The sequence below is a fragment of the Miscanthus floridulus genome, chromosome 11 (assembly GCF_019320115.1).
Source record: "Miscanthus floridulus cultivar M001 chromosome 11, ASM1932011v1, whole genome shotgun sequence".
Classification (NCBI taxonomy): Eukaryota; Viridiplantae; Streptophyta; class Magnoliopsida; order Poales; family Poaceae; genus Miscanthus; species Miscanthus floridulus.
The window spans coordinates 100,374,830-100,396,692 of NC_089590.1; the positions used below are offsets into that span (position 1 = coordinate 100,374,830).

Genomic DNA, 21,863 nt, shown 5'->3' on the forward strand with positions numbered 1-21,863 from the left:
TATAAGGTGAGTCAGCGTTCAGTCAAAATCCCGTATGGTATTAAACCATACAATACTTAATGTTACGCACCATAGAGTTTTATTTAATTATTAAATATTATATGGGCCAAGCCCATATTATATCAACAAAAGCAAAAGCTACCTGTCCTGGTGGCCTACATATACTCTAAACCCCCTGTTCGGTCGCCGGAAAAAAAAAAAAACCCTCTCCGGCCGGCACACAACACGTTAGCCGATCCAACCGGACGGACTCAGCAGCGCGCGAACGATCGAGTAGTCTCTCCCGGCCACACACGCCCCTTCTCCATCGAGATCAGACATCAGAGAGGCTGCCGGCCCCGTGTTCGATCATTCTATCCATTCGATCTGATTCTCCATCGCTCCCGGCGCGCGGGAAGAGTGTCGTCGTCAGGCCGGCGGCCGTACGTGCCGGGCAATGGCGGCCTGTGCCGGTGCCGGACCTGTGCTGGGGATGGTGGTGTTCCAGATTCTCTTTGCAGGCCTTAATATCTTTTATAAGCTAGCGGTGTCGGACGGCATGGATCTAAGGGTACTCATCGCCTACCGCTACCTCTTCGCCTCGGCCTTCCTCGCGCCGCTCGCCTACTTCCTCGAGAGGTACTGGATATATTACCCCCCAAAAGAAATGGAAGCTCTCATGAATCACTCAATTGTGCGTAGGCGTTAGATATATGGTAAAGGTCCTCGTGGTTTTCTTGATGTGGACTTGCCTTGTGTACGGATCAGGCAATTGTGCACGCGCGTTAGAACACTGCTAACGCTATTCCAGCACCTTGTTTTGGGCTTGTTTTGGGCGTGTATTTTTTTAGTGACTGTTTGGATTACAAGCGAGTTTTAGTGAAAGAAGGTTATTTATTAAAATCCAGTTCGTGGTCGGTTAATTTGCTACTTTGTGTTTAGTGTGGCTGTTTCGGCTCGTATATATTCCCGGTCGTCTCTAGAAATCAATTTCTAGGGATAGTTGGGCAGCCAGTTTTAGAAATTACGTGTACAAGCAAACAGAGCGGCTAGTCTCTTCTTTACAAATGCTTTTTATAGTAATGGATAGATAGCACTTTCTCTTATCTAAATCTTTGTTCAATAGTTAATTTACTTATTCCCGCCATTGCTGGCTTGCTGCCAGGAGGGAAAAACTGAAATTTGGGATATATGTGGATTGATTGCTAGATTTGTTGGACGTTGGCAATAGAGATACTGTACATCATCAGGTGATTCTTTGAAAACACACACAAAAAAGAACTCATTTTTGTTAATGCTCACTTGTCTAGGCTATGGAGAACTTGTTTTAGATAATCCCAAGTTAGTTAGCGCATCCCAACATCGTTTTGCCGGTAGTTGGGCTAAAACTTATTCTATAGATAAAATCTAGTTTTCATAAAACATGGGATCCAAACAATCTTAATTTCATCTTCATGTATGTATTGTTGATCTTTTTTTAAGTTTTTTTTTTGGAACCAGCATGTCTATCTATCACTCTTCTTGCACTAACCACACATGTGCATGCAAATTAAAACAAAAACTTCATTGACAGATCAGTTACAATACTCATGCACGCATCATTTCACTTGAAGCTTATGTTTTATAATATCTACCATACCATTTAATAATTTCAGGAAGAACCGAACAAAGCTGACATGGAGGGTGCTGATTCTGTCGTTCGCGTGTGGCCTCTCAGGGTAGGTTTAATATGTGTTACGTTATGTCCCATAAATATTACTTTCTTCCTAACAAGAAATTAAAGTATATTAAACTTGATTTTTACCACCTGCCTGATCCTAAGCTAAAACTTAATTTTGTTTATTCTAATCTAACTATTCATTGTTCACTTCGGAAAAGGTGGTAGGATTATTTTTAGAGCTAAGGGTATGGGTTGGAGCTAGCACTAGAGTCAAATGTATAAGGGAGGATGGGACCTAACAATAAAGAGATGGCGGTGATGGATTGAGGAGGACGAGGCGAGGTAATGACGGTGCTACGTAGTGTGTTGTGGAAGACGACTGAGCAAGGTCGTGGATGGGCACAGTGAGATCACCCCTCGCTGTCGCTGGTAGTGGAAGTGCCTAGCGGGAAGCTGTGGCGCCGGTGGTGTAGTAGGCTAGTTGGCCGCAGAAAATGTCAATGCTGAGAGATGTCGTGCCACCTGGAAAGCAAGCAAAATTATGTCATGTTTGATCCACCCGGCTAACTATTAACTATGTTAGCTAGGAGGAACCATCTAATAGCTAATTGTTAGCTAGGTGGTAGGTAAGACATTAGTTAGACTGTGCTGATGATCCAAATAGATCCTCATCTAATTTTTAGCAGCTAACTATTAGTCGTATAAGGTGCTAACTATTAGTTGCATTAGCAGAAATGGTCCCTGTTGGCTGTTGATAATTAGCTGGCTAATAGTTAGTAGTTATTAGCTATGGCTGGCTAACTATTAGTATTATTTGATCCAAACAAACAACTCCTGAAACCACCTTTATTTACTGGTATATATCCCTGGCGTGGTCTTTTTTGGCAACATGTTACATACATGTGGAAATTCAAAGTTAGTTGGCCATAGACACCACATGATATACAACCACCAGCTGATGCTAGCTCCTCACCGATCAACATCATCCATGCATCGTATCGTCGTCCATGCCTGATTTACATGCATATATTTCTCGTTTAGGTCCAGCATGTCGAGATTCAGTATCGTGCCGTTCCTGATTCTATGCATTTCTTTTATTTTATACAATGGCATGGATGAATAATATACGATCGTCGAAACAAATAAACCAAGAATGAATGTGATGCTAGCTAGCTCGCTCGCTGGTTTATGTTTTCCCAGTGTTGGCACTCGGTAAGTACTTTTTTCCGAGTGCCCCGACTTTTGACACTCGGTAATTGTCGGGGCACTCGGTAACTACACAGTCTCCGATAGTGCAGGGGCACGGTGGCGCAGAACTTGTACATTGCCGGCATGAAGTTCACCTCGGCCACTTTCGCCTCCGCGACAACGAACCTCCTCCCGGCGTGGACCTTCGTCATCGCCCTCGCCTTCCGCTACGAGAGACTCGACATCCACGCCTTCTCCAGCCAGGCCAAGGTGACCGGGACCTTGCTGGGCATCGGCGGGGCCATGCTGCTCACCTTCTACAAGGGCGTGGACATCACCCCTTGGCACAGCCACCTGAACCTGGTCGCCACGCTCGCCCAGCGCCACCACCACCGGGACGGCGGGCACGTCGACGCCACGGCCACCACCAACTACGCCATGGGGTCGCTGCTGTGCGTCAGCAGCTGCTTCTTCTACGCGCTCTGGATCGTCGTGCAGGCGAAGCTGAGCAACGAGTACCCGTTCCACTACTCGAGCACCGCCCTGATGTGCATCATGACCTCGCTGCAGTCCGCTGTGTTCGCGCTCTGCTTCGACAGGGACGCCTCGCAGTGGCGACTCAAGTTCAACATCAGGATGCTCTCCTGCGCATACTCGGTCTGTAGTTGTTTTGCTAGCTGCTCATGCATGCCTGGCTGCCTGGATGATAATGACACGCATACATGTCTGCAGGGCATTTTCGCGTCGGGCGTCGCGCTGGTGATCATGGCGTGGTGCGTGAAGAAGCGCGGGCCACTGTTCGTGTCCGTGTTCAGCCCGCTGATGCTGCTGATGGTGGCCGTGCTGAGCTCGCTGCTGCTGGGCGAGAAGCTGCACCTGGGCACGGCGCTGGGCGCGGTGCTCATCGTCATGGGACTCTACGCCGTGCTCTGGGGCAAGGGACGCGAGGCGGCGGCGGAGGCGGCCAAGGTCAGCGTCAGCGACCACCCCGCCACCACCAGGGAGGAGGACGACAAGCAGCACGTCAGCGTCCTGGTGCCTCCCGCAGCAAACTCCGTCTGATCTGATGTGATCGCCCGGCCTAGGGACTAGGGATCGGAGGACGGCGTGACAGCGCTGTGTTGTTGTTGTTGCCTGTTGGCGGCTTGCCGGGGTAGTCGCCATGCACATGCACCCCTTTAGCTACGCATGCACGGGGGTGAACAAAAATAAATACTACTAGTAGGCGAGCCGCTGCCGCCCCCATCCGCGTCGATCTCCCGGCCAGCGCCGTCGGCCTCCTCTCACGGGCCGCCCACGTCGGATCCCGCCGTCGAGGACGCTGCAAATGGCCTGCCGGGCGGCTGCCTCCACACCAGCGTCGGCACCGCCTCCCGTTCGTGCGCGACCGGCGAACTCGACCCGCTGCCGGCGGATAGCCACCCTCGGGCTCGCCCACCGCCGGCGGCCAGTCCCTGCTGCCCTGGCTCGCCCGCGTCGCCTTCGACGACGGGAGCCGACGCCGGGGCCGTCACTGGGCCTGCACCCGCCAGATCCGGCGCTGGGACGCCTCCACGTGCTCCCTCATGGGCCGCGCCGCTGCTGACTTCAGGCGCCGTGTCAGGAAGCAAGTGTTGCTGGGCCTTATGGGCCGTGGGCCAAGGCTGCTCGGTGGCTGGGCGCCGGTGTACAAAAGGCACAAGCCAAGAGTACCAGGTGGGAGAGAAATTATGAGATTACCTTTTACAAATTATGAGATTACCTTTTACCCTTACTAGTTATTGTTCTTCTTCTTCTTCTAGCCTCTTCCTCTCTATCCCTTGCTGATTCCAGACCTCCCTCTCCTTGAGGTCTTGTATTCCTACTACTTGATTCGAGTTATCTGTTAGTCAATCGAGTTGGGTTGCTAACACGCCGCCACCGCGGCCGCCACCGAGGCCAACCCCGCTGGATCCGGCGCTGAGGTGGCTTTATGGGCTCCATCAACGCCCTCACCGCAGCCAATGCCACCGTCGACGGAGGCTGCCTCCTCGCCGCTGTCGGATGCTGCCCTAGGCACTCACGCCGACGCCGACGCCCGTGGCGCTCGTGGGCCAGCTATCCGGCAGCTGTCGATCGAGTCCCCGCCGCCGCCTTCAGCCTCGCCAGCGGTAGCGCCGGCGTTGGCCTCCACGGCCGACCCGCAAGCGGAACTGATGGCCAGCTACTCGTCCCTGCCTCCGGGCGGCCTCGATGGTGCTGGAAGCTCCTTCACCCTCACACCTGACGTGGCGCCTTTCTGCCCAGGTTGTTCCTCCGGTGGGTGCACGAAGAGCCGTCGCTGGGCGGACGACAACGGCGAGGAGTCTGACGACGACAACCCTACAACCTACCTCGACGCCATTCGTCGCCTAGCAAAGCCGTTAGATGTGTCCCCGTCGTGCGCCTAGGCTCATCCGGTCTTGACTCGGGGCCGTGGCGTGGTGGACGCCGGACGGCAGGGACCGGGGCAAAGATGGAGGAGACGTAGCCGGCCGTGGCCCTAGCTGGTGCTTCCCTCAGTGTGTCGAGGCCTTTAGGCACTGTCGTCTCGTCTTCTCCATTGATGGTACGTTCTTGATTGGCAAATACTAGGGCACACTTCTTATAGCCATATCTTGTGACGCGAACAACAAGTTGGTTCCTTTGGCATTTGCTTTGGTTGAGAAGGAGAACAATGATAGTTGGGGATGGTTCTTGAGGCTAGTCCGGATACACGTGGTTGGGCCTGGCAGGGAGGTTGGCGTCATATCTGATAGGCATCAAGGCATACTTAATGCCGTGTGAGAGTAGTTAGAGGGGTATGCGCCTTTGCACCATCGTTGGTGTACTCGACACCTTGCCGAGAATCTACTACGGAAGGACGGTGTCAAGAAAAACTTTGATCTGTTCCAGGAGGCTGCTCGACAGCTTGAGGACAAGTACTTTAGGGAAAGTTGGAGCAGGTCAGAACCGCATCAAATGCAGAAGGTAGACAATGGCTCACAGGTTTGATGAGGGATTTGGAGAAATGGACGAGAGCTCATGACGCCGGTGGCTGGAGGTACAAGTTTCAGTGCAGCAACATGGCAGAGTCATTCAATAAGTTGCTATTGGGGATACGTGGTATGCCCGTGAATGCAATTGTTCAATTCACCTTCTATAAGCTTGTTGCCTGGTTCAACGATAGACACGCCCATGTATTGCAGTTGAGGAGTGATGGAGAGATATGGGCTCCGAAAGCAAAGGCACACCTAGAGAAGGCAAGAGAAAGGGCTGGCACACATGAGGTTGCATGCTTTGACCACGCCACAGGGACTTATCAGGTCGAGCATAGGGGCGATACAATGTCCGACGGCGAGGTCTGAGAGTCGAGGATACATGTGCCGGGAAACCATAGTCATAGTTAGGGATAGGAAGGTCAGGAGGGACGGGGGCATCTTTGCTAGACGCGTCGGGGTATAATTCTCGAGGACGACCCCGTTTTCGCCAAAACTCATCCCGAAACATTTCTTGCATATAACAAAGCGGATGTAATTTAACAAACATAAATCAAAACATCACAAAAAAATATCAATGAGAACCATAACTACAATACAACCAATTTCGTTCTAAGAACCAAAAGCAGTTAACATTATACTCTAAACCTAGGGTTTCTCATTTCATCCACAACAATGAACTCATAACATAACTACATGCGGCTTGGTTTGCTAGCTTTTTCCACGCCTTGGAATCAACCTACGGTTGTATAATACATATATTGAGGGATACAATGAAACCCTAAGTGATGACGATTCTTAGGTTCAAAAATCCAACTAATATGTACTGAATCGATGCGAAAAAAACAAGGAGGTGAGCGAGTATACCTTGCTCTCGAAGATCTACGGATCAAATCAAGGTTTTCAAGGTCCAATATGTCGATTCGTGAGGTAGGGTGAAGTGGCGAGAGAAAAACCCGAGAGGGAGGAGAAAGAAGAGGAAGAACGCTCGGGGAAGAAGGGTGGGTTGGGTTAAATGCAGGTGGCTCAGCGCCAGTCACTCTGGCGCCGAGCCCCCTGGCAGGCCATTTCCCCGTGCCCAGGAGCTCGGCGCCAGTGACCGTGGCGCCAAGCTCGGCGCCAGTCACTCTGGCGCCGAGCCAAGGGTCCATTTCCCGAATTCTTTTCGCCAGGGGTCTATTTGTGAGAAACTTTCAAAAAAAGGGCCAAATAGTAAAAAATTCGGACCCATCGTCCACTCAATCTTTTTCCGAAAAAAATAAATGACGCCTCTAGACCTTATTTCTACAGTATTCAACCCTACCTCTTACTCGGATCACGTGTATCATTAATGTCACCGTTCGTATTGTATATCGTATAAATAAATAGTACTCCCTTCATTTCAGATTATAAGATGTTGTGGTTTTTCTAGATATATTACTTTTACTACGTATTTAGATAACGTCGATCAAAGTGCATAATAAATCTATGTATCTAAAAACACTAAAACATCTTATAATTTGAAATGCAGGGAATATATAATAATGAACAATGCAATGGAATGCACGGATCATTCAATCTTGTACTAGGTTCATGTTACTGCCCTCATTCTACATTCTATAACTCCAATACATATGATCATACACGTGCTCTCTCTCTCTCTCTCTCTCTCTCTCTCTCTCTCTCTCTCTCTCTCTCTGCCTCTTGTATGTATGCCTCCATGGAGCGTATAAGGCTTGTTTAATTGGTTCATTTTTTTAGAGGGTGCTTAGTACGTATTTCATTAAGGAGGAGTTTAGAAAAAGATTACACATCCAAGGTCACTTCATGGCGAGATGCCATTGGTGATTGGATGAAAACACACTCGCTGTCGTAGAATAGTTTTTGATTGGTTCATGAACTGAGAAACCTGCTTTGGACCAGTCAATAATCCCATGCATCTAATTTTAAAATGTCTGGGGCTAGATTAAGCTGTCTAACCGGTTCTTCCAGGCCAGGGCGTCAACCAAACACGTTCTATATGTGTATTTGCTTTGCTGCCATGCAGGTTTGCCCCGGAGCTGTGAGCATTCCCAAACATCCAGACGTCTGGGGCTCAGATTGCCTAGCCATAGAGCTACCTGGGAGACCTCCAACCATGGACTTGTTTGGTTCAACGTACGCCTCGCCTACAGAGCTCTGTTAGAGCATGACATTGATGCACGGTCCAGGGTGGAAACCAAATACGCCTATAGACTATTTAGTTTAGCGTCTGCGTCTGCTTGGATCTTTAGTACTAAAAGTTAGCACTATGTTTAGATGCTAGAAGGATCAAACTTGAACTAATTCCAAAACTAATTGCATAAACGGTAACTAATTAGCGAGATGAATCTATTAAGTCTAGGCCATGATTAGCTTATATGGTGCTACAGTAAACATAGGCTAATCAATGATCAATTAAGATTAATAGATTCGTCTCGCCGTTTAGCCACTGCTATTAGTTTTAAAATTAGTTCACATTTAGTCCTAATTACGGTAATGGTCCTGATAGGGCATCCGTCCGTCCAGACTATTAGTTTTAAAATTAGTTCACATTTAGTCCTTCTAATTACGGTAATGCTCCTGATAGGGCGTCCGTCCATCCGGACAGACCAGCCTGCGTTGCCCGCTCGCACTGCACGCTGCGCGCCCCCGCTTGCAGAACGGAACCCCCCCCCCCATGTCGCTCGCTCTATGCGCTGCGCGCCCCTGCTCGCGGGACTGACCCCGCCATTGCCCATGCCGCCCCCACTCACGCGGCGTTCCCCCGCCCGGACTCGCGCCTCCCATCGCGGTCGTGCTTCATTCGCCTACCGCGGACCTTGCCGAGGTCCATGCCGCCGAAGAGGTCCGCACCAGCGACCCTCACGCCACTCCGTAGAATCGAGCTCCACGTCGACGAGCTTCCATTTTTGTCTGAGCAGCAAGTAGATGTTGCGCTTGAAAGTGCATGTTGCAAGCGTCTGTTTTCAAGTGTTTCAGATGTTTCAGAGGTATGTTGCGAGTGTTTCATATGGATGTTGCAAAAGTAGATCGAGATGTTGCATATGTTGCAATGGTTGTACACGTACGTTTCATGCTTTTGTTCCCAATGTTTCATCTGTTTTTTCAGACGTGTTTTGCAAGTGTGTTTATCTGGATGTTGCATATGTTTCACACATATATTTGCAAGTTTTATCTGGATACAGCGTATATTTTTGTAATAGTTTTCAAGTGTTGTTCAGGTGTTTTTGAAAATATTTCAGATGCATGTTTCAAGTGTTTCATCTGCCTTCGTACGTATGTTGCAAGTGTTCCATCTAAATGTTTTAAAAATAGATCAGGTGTTGCATCTTCCTCCTCGCCTTCTGCTGCCTCGCCTTGGTGTCTCCTCTTCCTTCCAGCGCTGACTGGGCATCCACCGCCTCTCCCTCTCTTCTCGATGCTGGTGACATCCGAGGCGGTACAGGTGTCACAGGTCCCACGTGGGGCACGCGAAATAGCACGGGAAAAAAGACTGCAAGCGCGGGTCTCAGACACTAGCACGTCCGTTCTAATTAGCAACTAAACATAGTACTAATTTTTATTAGCCGAGGCCCTTAGTCATCAGACGTTGCCGGGCTAGGTACGCAAACAAACAGCAGTACTAATTTTAGTAGCAGAGGCCCTTAGTCATCAGGCGTTGCCGGGCTAGGTACGCAAACAAACAGCCCTCGTAGAATAGGCATAGCCGTCCTACCTCACTTGTGATTGCCTCTACGGGCAGACTACTCACTTGGAACAATAACTCAAGGTTGAATTATTGATTCTTGAAGGCTAAAGTATTAATTCCTGAACTATAAGGTACTATGCTTGCTTCGTCACCACCCACGCGACGCAAGTTCAGGTACAACTACCGGCGTTGCCCCTAAAAAAACACTGGCGTCACACTAAAGGCATGTTTGGAACACAAAAATTTCCTTACGTAAAAAAAAAACAAAAAAAATCACATGAACTAATTAATTCAATTTTATAGAAACAAATTTTATTTCAAACGAAAAAACACAGGAATGGGGAAAATTTCCCATGTTCCAAACGGCGCCTGCCAATGGGCTACAGGTACACCACGGCCTCCCGTGTAGCTAGCCGACAGGCCTACTCTAGGAGTGACATCCTTCCATTATTCCATACAGCTAGCTACTTGGATAGGCGAAGACCGATGAGCCCAGCTAAAAAGAACACCGATGAGCCCAGCAAGAAGACACGGTAAAATATGGACTTCGCTTATTGATAATTTAACAAGAAAGGAGTACAAGTAGGAAAAGCAAAAGGAGTACAAGTAGTGACATTGTTCTCAATTCCAAGGTTCGCACACAATATCAAGCGTTTTGACTTATTAAAATCACGCTCAATCCATGACGCCCCGATAAATAGTTGCTTGCAATCTACTGCCTCAAGCTTTGCAAAATATACTGCGCATACAGATCCCTGCGATCAGATCAATAAGTATGTGTTACTGAGAGTCACAAGGCATTTTCATACTCAACAAACACCACAAAGGGAGGGGAAAATAACTAAAGAATGAACTTTTGTAACAGAGTAGCAAAAGATCAGTGTCAAGCTGAGCTTACATGGAGTACTGAATGGCCTCTCGAGCTGTGGTCGCAGGCAAGAATGCATCTACAGCAACCTCTTTGTTCTCATTTTTCTTGTCTAGAAGATATCGCTAAGGAAGCTTATACCTGTGGATATGATTGTCCCAATATACTAGAGCATGTGTAGTAAGACAACAGTAGATGAATTGAGGAGGATACAATCTTCAAAAAAGCGCTTGATCTCTTGCAGGCGGTGAGGAGACAGCTCGCTGATGTCGTTGTAGTGACGGTATTCAGGATCATCAGCACAAACTGCTATTATCTTGTCATCCTTTTCACCCTGATAACTCCCAACAGACACCCATAGTTAGAAACAAAGTAGAAGCAGGGTTGTTCTTTTCCCCTACCTCAAATAGTGTCTAATGTGAAATACCTGGTCAATCATGGGCATAAGGCCAATTGCTCTTGCTCGGAGGAACGAACCAGGAATAACAGGCTCCTGCAGGAGATAAATCATCGCAGGGTCATGATACTGCTCGTATGATATCAAAAAATTTGTTCACAAAATAACTGCAGTTGACTCAACTATAGAGCAGCTGGTCAGTCTGAGAATGCGACTGCCAGGGAACTAATATTAGCTATCCTTGAACAGAAACAAGGACCTTGTAATCCAAAGAGTGAATACTCTACATTCTTCACAAATGCCCCTACATGACACAGACAAGTGGAAAAAGGAAGACTAACTAACCTGCATCAGGACCAACACATCCATTGGGTCATTGTCTTCACAGAGAGTCCTCGGTATGAAACCATAATTGTGAGGGTATACAACCGATGAGTACAGGACTCGATCAACCTGCCAAATTGTAGCACAATAAACAAAATACAGTATGACGTCAGAAAGAATGAAAAACAAATTAAACGAATGCATTTCATCAGTGCAGGACACGACTATCCTGACAAATTATGTAACACAGTAACCAAAGTAATATTATGATGGTCGATTATCAACATACATTGCACAAGTACAAGAAATACATGCTGGTTAAGCCATACTGTTATTGAGATAGAAAGCAATGATCAAGATGTAAGAAACATTGATAACAGAACACATACCTTAATCAGTCCAGTTTTCTTGTCAAGCTCATATTTAACTTTGCTTCCCTTTGTGATCTCAACAACCTGCATAATGGTGTATATAGTGCAGTCAGTGTCTGGAGCTAACTAGATTTGTTAAACATCATAATCAAAAGAACCTCATGCACTTATTTTTGCTCAACAAGCAAATCATTGAACAGACTCATGTACCATTATATTCTAAGCGCATCACATGTTTACAAATGCAAATATCTGCAACCAAACACTTAAATAGGTGATTTGCAAAATTAAAATTAAAGGAACATCTTGTCCTTTTCGAAGGCTAGAAATCTGACTTTGGCTCGTCAACCAAGAAAGAACCATACAAATTGCTTGTAGCTATTTATAGTGATTTTATTTACTACACATTTCTAGCTCCAATCTGAAAAGGGGTAAAAAAAATAATAGAAAGATGTCGCTCCTATGTCAACACGTAAATGCCTGGTACAAAAACAATCCTGACAAGCTGTCAGATGCTCAGTAATTGATATGCATCTTGACATGAATCTATAGTCTTTACACTATTAGGGCTGGGGGAGTAAGATAGGTTTATATTTGGGCAGTCGATAGATCTACCCATCCTGTTCTCTAATCACCTATGATGGATCAGTTAATCATGGAGTCATCTTATTATGTATCATGGTACTCATTTGGCTGGTAGAGATTGCCTTCCTGTCCATCATAATATTGTTACCACATACTGGAGGGTAGATGATCCATTGAACTCATGCAAATCAGGAAAGCACCTTGTTCCTACAGTGGTGGTTTTTGCTGTTTCAAGTTCAAATTAAATGACTGGAGACCTTTTACGCCAACAGATATAATTATACTAATCATTCAAAACTGTTGGAAAAATTGTGGGTTCAACAACCTTTCACATGAAAGAAACAATTATACTGAGTATTAAACAATAACAGCAAAATCATGAGCGGAACCCACCTTTTATTTGACAAAGTTAATTATACTAATTATTCAACACTAACAGCCAGGTCGTGAGTCAAACCCGCCTTTTACGTAACAGAATTTATTGTACTAGCTGTTCAACACTAAAGAGAAATTCATTAGGCGAGCTTGCCCTTCACGTGACAGAACTAATTATACCAACTATTTAACATTACACCAAAATCAAGCATAGAACTTGCCTTCTACATGACTGAACTAATCACACTAACTGTTCAACACTAACAACGCAATAGTGTATTTAAACTGCCTTTTACATAACAGGATTAATTATGTTCATTGTTCAACAGTGACGGCAAATACATGAGTCAAACCTGCCTTTTGCACAACAAAATTAATTACACTAGCTTCAACAATAATGGCACAATCATGCATCGACTTCTGCTTGCTGAGTGAAAAATCATTTGGTAACTACTAACTGCTTTGCTAAACTCTGTTTTAATAAATGAGAAAGACTGATGCATCCAAAGTGTTGTAATGTTGTTCCCAACAACTTCAGTATGATTGAGATACCATACCGAGATGAGAGTGAGACTTGAGTGGTCAGAAAGCAGTACAGAATCACCACTACAGCTACATCAAAATTCCTCACCTTCCCCTCAAAGGTTCCAGAGAATCTAATTCCCCACAACTGCGAACATATATAATATAACATGTCAAATGGTTAGAAGGCAATGATGGCACTTACAACATTGAATACAGCAGGAGCACCAGGGCCTGCATAAACAAAATCATTTTAGCGTATGCCTATCTGACAAAGGAGTTAGGAGAGCAAGAAAGGATAGTTGATCCACACACCGATCTCAAGATCATGCCACGGATGAGCAGCTACGGACCTCCTGGACAGAGAAGAGAGGATCCTTTCATTGAGCTTAGGGGCCCTCTTAGGCTGCTCAGCAGAAGCAGCAGTCTTATCCTCTTCACTCATCCTCCTCTGAATAGAAAAGAACCAGAAATTAAAAGAAAAAAAATGCATCCAGCGCAATCAGCAATAGTAGTATTAATATTTTTGTTCACTGAGAAACATAAAGCAGCAATTTTCCACTGATGTAACACATGTATCGACCAACCCCAGTAACCCCAACAAGGCTAGAACTGGTCCTAGAATCCCACCACCAGACACCAAGTGGCAGGCTAGATCCATGAGGCAACAAGAATATGCAGGGAGGCAGAAGATTTTGCCCTCGTCTCAGGCGACCAATCCCAGCCGTCCACCTGCGATCTAACGGCCTCGTTCCTTCCCTTCATCCTCCAGTGCGGCGGTCGCTCTCTTCAGCCTCCCGAGTCCCGACAGAAACACGAGTCCAGCAGCCACTTGCTCCCCAGCCCCGCCCCGCCATCCAGCACCCGTCGCCGGCGGCGGAGAGCTGCCACCGGCTCCACCCCTGCCACGGCAACCTCTCCGATCAAGCTACCCCGCCCCAGCGGGGGGGCCCGGCCGTATCCCATAGACGGCGGCCGGCGGCTGCGGCACCCCGCCAGTCCGCCCTTGCCTCCCTCCCGCCCGCCTCCCGATCTAAGATCGGCAGCCATGGATCTCACCGGAAGAAGTCCCCCTTCCTCCCTAGCAGCGATGGGGTGGCGCAGTCGCCTGAAAGTTGGTTAGGATCAGATCCTCACCTGCGGTCGGAGACGGCGATCGGAGGCGGAGGCGGAGGCGGAGGCGGAGTGGAAAGTGGAAAGGAGCGATCGGTGGCTCTGCTCGATTCTCTCCTCTCCTTTCCACCGGCCTCTGTTGGCTTTTCACTTAATATAACCCCGTCTTTATTCTCTTTTTCAGGTAGTTCGCTGGTCTTATCGGACCACCCAGCCGGCTGAATCCGCCCCCCGCCCCTCAGATCAAACCAGTATTTTTCATTAGTTTCAGCCAGTCGAACGAGGAGTGGGTAGTGGAGAGATAAACGGCCAAAGTTTTTTTCTGGTGTAGTCCCATCCGTTCATTTTTTTTTTCTGGTATGGTCCCGTGGGTGGTGGAGATAAACGGGGAATATCCCAAGAAGATATGGGTGTTAGTATTACTTTCTTCTTCTAAAGTAAAAGTCTAAATGTTCCTGACATCTATCTAGATAACACGTTAAAGCCTTGCTTAATTCCTCCTCTAAAGTTTACTCCATATCCATCGAATGATTGGACACATATATGAAGTATTAAATATAGACTAAAAAATAACTAATTACATAGTTTACGACTAATTTATGAGACGAATCTTTTAAACCTAATTAGTCCATGATTTGACAACGTGGTGCTATAGTAACACATGTGCTAATGATGAATTAATTAGATTTAATAAATTCGTCTCGCGGATTACTGATGGATTCTGTAATTTGTTTTTGTTAGTATTCAAACACTCTATACGACACCCTCATATGACACTCTAAAACTTTACGCTCTAAATTTAAACCAGGCCTGCGTCCATGTACTTCCCAAATATTTTTGTCCGTTGAATTTACACTTCAACGAGATTTGCTTTTGTTTTCTCTACGTACGTGTGTGTTTTGTTTCAAAATTTATAGGGTGAGATTGGACATGTAACTTATTTAAGGTCCATTTGGTGAAGCTCAGTTATGAGCTAGAGCCAAACAAAGACGTGCTAAAAAGACCTTAGAGAAAACACATTATGAACTGTTTTTTTTTTTTTTTTGCGACTGAACTGTTTATCATTACGTTTAACACGCAGACACCACAGCCGTGCTCCATCCAATGGGCGACGGACTCGCCACCGGTGTCGCCTCAGCAGGGGCGCACCCAGATTGATGCATCCACAGGGCACGAGGATGGCCACCCACCAGGCTTCAGTTCAGTCGATCTTACGACGGATGCCGGCACTCCCAGGACGTTGTCCGTGGATATCCACCAGACTGTGAACAACGTCGCCTCAGTCAAATGCCGCCTTGGCAACTTCATCATCAAAGTGACATGTAAGAGGGCCTCCCCTCTGATTCAGGAGCTGCCCAAGGAGCCGCCTGCAAAGGCGGTGCTGCCACGGCGAAACAAGCGTCAAGAGCCTCTCTCGGATGCATGCTTCTAAGCTATGTGAGATCCTAGTCAGCGGTTGGGTTTGGTTGTGGGATCGTCAACGCCAAACGCTTCGGCGACGAAGGCCTATGAGGAGTTCTACGAGTCTGAGCTCGACGCTTCCAACGTCGAAGCGCTCTTCAATGGCGTCGGGAATGAGTCATGCCGTAAGGAGCGGAAGCGCAAACCTTCTTCCTAGGCTGCATCGCTGCCCTTACACTGTTTGTCTATCTTTTGTGTAATATCGAATTCTTTTTTCTATTTGCTAGGACGGTCCAGCTCATGGCTGTAATCCTGTAGACCTCCTAGAGCGCTTCATATAAGTGCATTGTCTGTACCAAACATTTCTATCTTAATTACAAAGATGCACAAATCTTTTGTGTATTTGAGAAAAAAAAACTATGTTTAGCGCTAGTGTCAAAGTATTATTAGATGTTCTAACTCATCAAAATTATGTGATATAAATTCATGACGTATTATTTTAAGATAACCATGGCTCTACATAGCTCGCTATAGCTTCGTTATATATTTTTTCATAGGGTTTACCGCTATGATATTGCTAATTGCTCCACTAATGTTGTTAATGACGATTTAGCTTCGACACACCTCTATTTTTGGATTAGCCAGGAAATAATTTTAGCATCGGTAATTCTGACAGGGACAAATGTCTTTACTTTATAGGACTATCTACATCTTTTTGTCATGTTCTTTACTTAACAAATGATGTGATGAACCATCGAATAGTTGTTGAATGGTTGAATGATGTAAATGTTCATCGTAGCCATGAGATTGATCTAATGAATGATAAGTAAAGGATTAAGAGATAGTTGTGCATGTATTTGAGTATATGTGTTCATGTTTTTTTTCTTACTTACATGTTTTTATGCATGAATAATTAAGATAAGATGATCATATTTTCTATAAAATTGGCATTCTGTATATCTTACTGTAGCTTTTTAAATAGCTTTTCACATGAGTCTGCCCATAAATTTCCGTTCTCATGGAGCCTAAATGTTCAATTAACAAAGTAAAAGGAAAAACTTCGGTTATGATTAGTTCTTGTAAAAGAATTATGTACATAATTCATTGTGTCTTCTCATTTTTCCAGGCTAGGGTAAGGGTAGTGCCTACACATTTCCTTGTGTTATTCCCATTTTGCATCCGAATGTTTTTTTTTATTTCATCCGTTTCAAATTATAGGTCATTTTTTGTTTTTTTAGACACATAGCTTTTGCTACATATCTAAGAATATATTATGTCTAGAACTCTAGATACATAACAAAAACTATATATCTAAAAATGCTAAATTAATTTATAATTTGAAAAGGGGGAGTATTGTTTTATAATTAATTCTTGGCTACATTCGACAGGGACTACGGGGTAGGACGCGTAGGAGGGTAGGAACGGTGTGAGAGCGGTAGACTGTAGAGGTACCGTGCACACGTGCATAGGATGCGTACGGCTTAATTGGGTGGGAGGTCATGACCCGCAGAACCGGAGCCGGAAGCGAAGCGAAGGTACAAGGCCTTGAACTTATTTGATTTTGGTATTTTTGATTGAAGAGACAGAACCCTTTTTATTGAACCATGTAGCGGCCATTTTATGATCCATTTAGATAATAAGGACTAAATTGTTTTAGATAAATTTGGCATTTTCAGTTCTTGACCCAATTGCAACGGTACGAGGATTGATAAGCGCTTGTTGTGGTGTTTGTTGAAAATAGGAGACTATGATAATGAGCTCTTTGTGTCCTATGGATGATGGTGTTAAAACTCATTTGTCCTACGTGTGGTGCTAAGTTGTAATAAGTTGATCAGGTTCCTCTTTGAGGGGCGAAGCCAAATACTCTATCCATTATCTAGAAAAGATCAACATGACTACTCGCCACTTGGGGCAACGTGACATGTTGTTAGATCAATACCAGAGATGCCACAACCACAAAATGAATAATTTCTTAGGAGAAAGGAGATCGAAATAAATCAAGATCGTTTTCGGTCTAAAGTTGTTGCAGATAAGCAAAATCAAAGTAGTTGACAAAAGATGCATGATTAACACATGGGTTTTACTCTAGTTTATATCCATCAATCACATCATCTGGATCATGTGTTCATCGGGTAATATCAGACTTTTTTAGAGAAGGACAGTAAGAACCTGTTTGGGAGGAGCTTTTTTTTGTGAACAATAGAGAAGTCATAGTTGCCTTTAGACCATGAACTAGAGTCATAAAAGATGGCTCCTCAAGTGCTCCGACTCCTTCCAAAGAATACTCGAAGGAAGTCCTACCAAAGAGATTCTCACAATGTTTTGGGTTGAATGGCAGCCCTGCCCAAATCAGAACCTCTGGACCCACCTGACAAGGACACCATGCATGCATGTATCAAGCTGGTTGAACTTGAGCCGGACCATCCTATCAGGAGTCCAGGAATAGGGCGGCAGGGGAACTTAGTCCAAGGATAACGCGTCTTCTACGGTTCCGGTGACGGGGCTCGCTCCAACGCACGCATAGCAATATATGGGCCCTGCTGGTCTCTAGACGAGGTGGGCTCAAACGCCATTGCAAAATGGTCCGGCCGGATCTCAGTTTCTTCCTGGGTTCAGTCTCCATGGTCAGATGAAAGACTACAATCCCCTCAAAAAAAAAAAAAGATGAAAGACTACAATCCCCTCAAAAAAAAAAAGATGAAAGACTACAAAATGGGCTTAGATGTTACTTTCCGTTTGTCTTCTTGAATTCCTGGTTATTATCTACTCCCTTTGTTGTAAAACAAACAGCTTATTCGCTTGTTGGTTTCAGTCAGGGCTTATCAGCCGGCCAATAGTATTTTTCTATCACAACAAATCAGCATCAGTCGGACTTATCAGGCCAAAAACCAACCAACGAACAGACTAAAAGATAGCTTGCCATCGCTCAACGAAGACGACACATCTATTGTGCTTTCCAAGGTAACCACTAAGGTGAAAACCTAGTAAGGGATCGAAGCATTTCAGCCAGACAACCATTATTTAGAGTCGTTTCTTACAACACTTGGTTTGTACATGGTTCAGACCAACTCTTGCAGATGCAATCAACCACACCCGCCCAACGGTGTGTTTGTTACTAGGCAATATAGTTAGTTAAAAAGGAATTATGATATGTACAGTGTTGACCACGCAATGGTAGAAACAAATTATAACTGTTATATCTATGTAAATTATGTTTGTTACTATGCAACAGTTTGCCCCTAATTATCACTTATGTGTTATATCTTTCTGTATGTTAATACGAAGTTTAGGCCTTCCACAGGGTTGGTAGTGAAGCCTCAAAATTCTTACAGCCTGCCCTCGTCCCCACCTCTGCCGCTAAGCACGGGGTTCCCCAATTCTACCTTGCCGCCGTACCTCGCCACCGTCCCGACACACAAGTTCGTCTCCCCTCCTCGTCCGATGTCGATCTGGTTGTTGCGCGTTATGGCTTGAGTACTTGTGATTTTCACGTCAGATAACTGCTCGGGCGCCGACAACAGCCCCTTCTCTCCGACGCTCAGGCCCTTTCCTTGCTCCTTCGCCGACTATATCTCTCACCCTCTGATTTCCCCAAATTGGCTAGTTGTGGTGGTTCTTCTCCACGGTTGAAGAGGAAGAGGCCCAGCACCCAACACGACCTGCTGCTATTCCTCCCTGCCAAACAACCAAGCCGCTCAGCTCAGCTGTACGGTACCCTTCCTCCATGCCAAACAACCAGGAGCTACAACAGACTTTAAGGTTACTGTGCCTTTCAATGCGTAGATTGTAATAGAGTTAAATGCACCAGAGGTCTATTAACTTGTGAGGAAGTTTCGGTTAGATCCATCAACTTTCAAAGTGGGTTTTTAGGTCAATAAACTTTGTACGCCGTATCAAATAGGTCCATACCTCTCCAACTTGCTTCTCGTGCTCATGCGGGCGTGCAGTCCGGCGGCTGTTTGCTGTTTGCTGTTTGCTGTTTGCTGCTCGCCGCATGCTCCTGCTTGCTGCTAGCTCCGGCGCATGCTCCTGCTTGTTGCTCGTCGCATGCTCCTGCTTGCTGCTCGTCTCATGCTTGCTGCCTCGCTGATCTCGCCGGCGGCGGCACGGTCATCGTCGTCGGCGCCATCGATATCGTCATCGTCACGTACGAATACGATCGATCTGTACGTACGTACATCCGTCTTGAAGAAGCCCCTGAACGAGGCCTAGTGTGGCACTGGCCGCAGCTCGTCGGCGACGACGGCGAGCAGCAACAGCAAGCAGCTGCAGCGGGGCGGGTCGTCGTCGTCATCATCGGGCGGGTCGTCGTTCAAGACCGGCATCGTCGACGGCGGCGAGCAACAACAACAAGCAGCAAGCAGCTGCAGCGGGGCGGCAGAGCACAGGGGCGCCAGAGCAAGCAGCAAGCAGGAAAAACAGCAAGCAGCCGCCGGAGAAAGCCACCTGCACGCCCGCATCGCCACGGCATCATGCCACATCAGCACGAGAAGCCAACGTGGAGAGGTATGGACCTAAGTGATACGGCGTATAAAGTTTATAGACCAAAATAGCCACTTTAGAAGTTGATGGACATAACCAAAACCTACTTACAAGTTAATGGACCTCTGGTACATTTAACTCATTGTAATATAAGGAAATTTACTGAGGTTACACTTCTTTCGTTTCTCTCTTCTTCGTCTGATTACAGCATCACTACTTTGTAAATTGTATGTTCCTTTTATATTAGATTCACAAGGCTAAATAAAATATCAATTTTTGTAAGTGACATATCAATTATGCTGAAAAGAACATCTCTTATGCAACCATTATTTGTTCACAGTTTAATGCTGACAATAAATTTCAATATGCAAATCTCATAGTTCTGTTTTGCAGGTTGGGATGACAAAGGAGATGACTATAAAATATATCATGTCCAGTTGGTCTACTACTGACACAACTCAATGCAAATCAGTCTCTCCAAGGTTTAGTCCCTTGATACATATATGCAGCGGCGGCAGCTGCAGCTTGCAGGTCGTCTTCCCCTGTTCCCAATCGTCCAACGCTATGTTCGTTTGAACTTGTTTAACTTTAACTTATAAGTCGTATTTTTTTAATTAACGAATAGTATTTTTCTCTCACACCAAATCAGCCAATAGTACTTTCAGTCATGGCTTATCAGTCAAACAAGTCCAAACGAACAGGGCGCTAATTTCAATTGCTTAATAGTTAATACTTTTAAACCGCGTTGAACGCGGAACGACGAAGCGGAATTCAACGCTAAGCTTTGCTTTGATGGAGTTTTTTAGGCATTTATGACAAGATATGTTTCTTTCTCTGACCCTGCTACAAGATACCTTCGTAATCTTCCAGCATGCTTGGGGACTACGTGTGACTGTACTGTTTTTTTCAGCTGAAGACTACTACTTTGGACCCTGGCACCACGAGACTACCTCGCCTAGTGCCAGGCTCGGAAACTAAGTGAGCACATTTCACCTTACGGTGATTGTGCTTATTTCTTTGGCTTAGATTTCTTCAAAGAGGTTAAGTTCTTCCGCGATAACTAAGTCAAGGACGCCACGCGACTAACTTCGACGTCTGGAACCTAAGCGGGTACACTTCGTCAAGATGGAGATTTCAAAAAAAAATTCACTCGAGCTCCTTACATCCTTCTGATAAACCTCGGCTTCGCATAAGTCTAAACTCAGCTCTCGGTTGAACAGCTCGAACGCTTGACTGATTGCTCGGACATCTTCTTCAATAGCTTGGCTCCTAGCCAGACAGGTCGAAAGCCTGTCCGTGACAATTAGCGGCGTGTTGGTCAGCTCGGACAAGCTCAGGGCGATGTGGCTCAGAGGATGCAGGGTGCTCAGGGACTAGCTGTGGGGGGTATAACCTCCGATACCCACAGGGTTGTACATGGGCCGAGCTGCCAGGGGAGGCCCAGCCCACAAGATCGCGCATCGGGCGTGCCACTGCTGGAGGCCCAGCTTACAAGACGACGCTGTGCGAAGCGCGGCGCAGGTCGACGTGCCTCGCAAGACTACGTGAAGATCCTCGATGATCTAAAAAACCTGCTCGGATATGTTAGATCCCGTAATATTTGTAACTTTCTATCTTGTAAATCGATTGGGAGAAACAACCGACCTATAACCCTACCGTCAGGCTATATAAGGCGGTAGAGACCCCCTCGTTTTCATCTGATCATACGTAATACAACCCACCAAAAGACAAAGAACGTAGGGGTATTACGTCACGCTTCTGTGTCACCGTCCAATTCCTTCACATGCACCTTCACCGATTCATCTAGAACGTATCCTCGGTAGACTGCCGACTAAATTTGATCCACACTTCCACCGTCGTGAAGGGACCAAGATCCTGAGCTGAGATGTTGTTACCATCAATGCCATTCGTCTCATCCCCGATGGCCCGATGGGG

The 21,863-nt window shown here is 46.1% G+C and overlaps 2 protein-coding genes across 2 annotated transcripts; one reads left to right on the forward strand and one right to left on the reverse strand.

The window, feature by feature from the left end:
• Window positions 1–215: 215 nt before the first annotated feature.
• Window positions 216–4,666, forward strand: LOC136494236 (WAT1-related protein At1g68170-like). Its single transcript, XM_066490408.1, has 4 exons — window positions 216–618; window positions 1,635–1,697; window positions 2,938–3,484; window positions 3,560–4,666. The coding sequence occupies exons 1-4, from the start codon at window positions 437–439 to the stop codon at window positions 3,887–3,889; spliced, it is 1,122 nt and encodes a 373-aa protein (XP_066346505.1). The 5' UTR covers window positions 216–436; the 3' UTR covers window positions 3,890–4,666.
• Window positions 4,667–10,015: 5,349 nt separating this feature from the next.
• LOC136494237 (soluble inorganic pyrophosphatase) lies at window positions 10,016–14,286 on the reverse strand. Its single transcript, XM_066490409.1, has 9 exons — window positions 14,070–14,286; window positions 13,248–13,383; window positions 13,138–13,166; window positions 11,469–11,534; window positions 11,101–11,208; window positions 10,786–10,851; window positions 10,572–10,692; window positions 10,389–10,470; window positions 10,016–10,245 (listed from the first exon to the last, which is right to left on the reverse strand). The coding sequence occupies exons 2-9, from the start codon at window positions 13,375–13,377 to the stop codon at window positions 10,203–10,205; spliced, it is 645 nt and encodes a 214-aa protein (XP_066346506.1). The 5' UTR covers window positions 13,378–13,383; window positions 14,070–14,286; the 3' UTR covers window positions 10,016–10,202.
• Between the last annotated feature and the right edge of the window lie 7,577 nt (window positions 14,287–21,863).

Coding starts and splice junctions, on each gene's coding strand:
- LOC136494236 (XM_066490408.1), top strand. CDS start 437: ATGGCGGCCTGTGCCGGTGCCGGACCTGTGCTGGGGATGGTGGTGTTC. Junction 1,698..2,937: donor TTCGCGTGTGGCCTCTCAGG/GTAGGTTTAATA, acceptor CCGATAGTGCAG/GGGCACGGTGGCGCAGAACT. Junction 3,485..3,559: donor TGCTCTCCTGCGCATACTCG/GTCTGTAGTTGT, acceptor ACATGTCTGCAG/GGCATTTTCGCGTCGGGCGT.
- LOC136494237 (XM_066490409.1), bottom strand. CDS start 13,377: ATGAGTGAAGAGGATAAGACTGCTGCTTCTGCTGAGCAGCCTAAGAGG. Junction 10,693..10,785: donor TTATGCCCATGATTGACCAG/GTATTTCACATT, acceptor GGGAGTTATCAG/GGTGAAAAGGATGACAAGAT. Junction 10,471..10,571: donor CAAGCGCTTTTTTGAAGATT/GTATCCTCCTCA, acceptor GATATCTTCTAG/ACAAGAAAAATGAGAACAAA.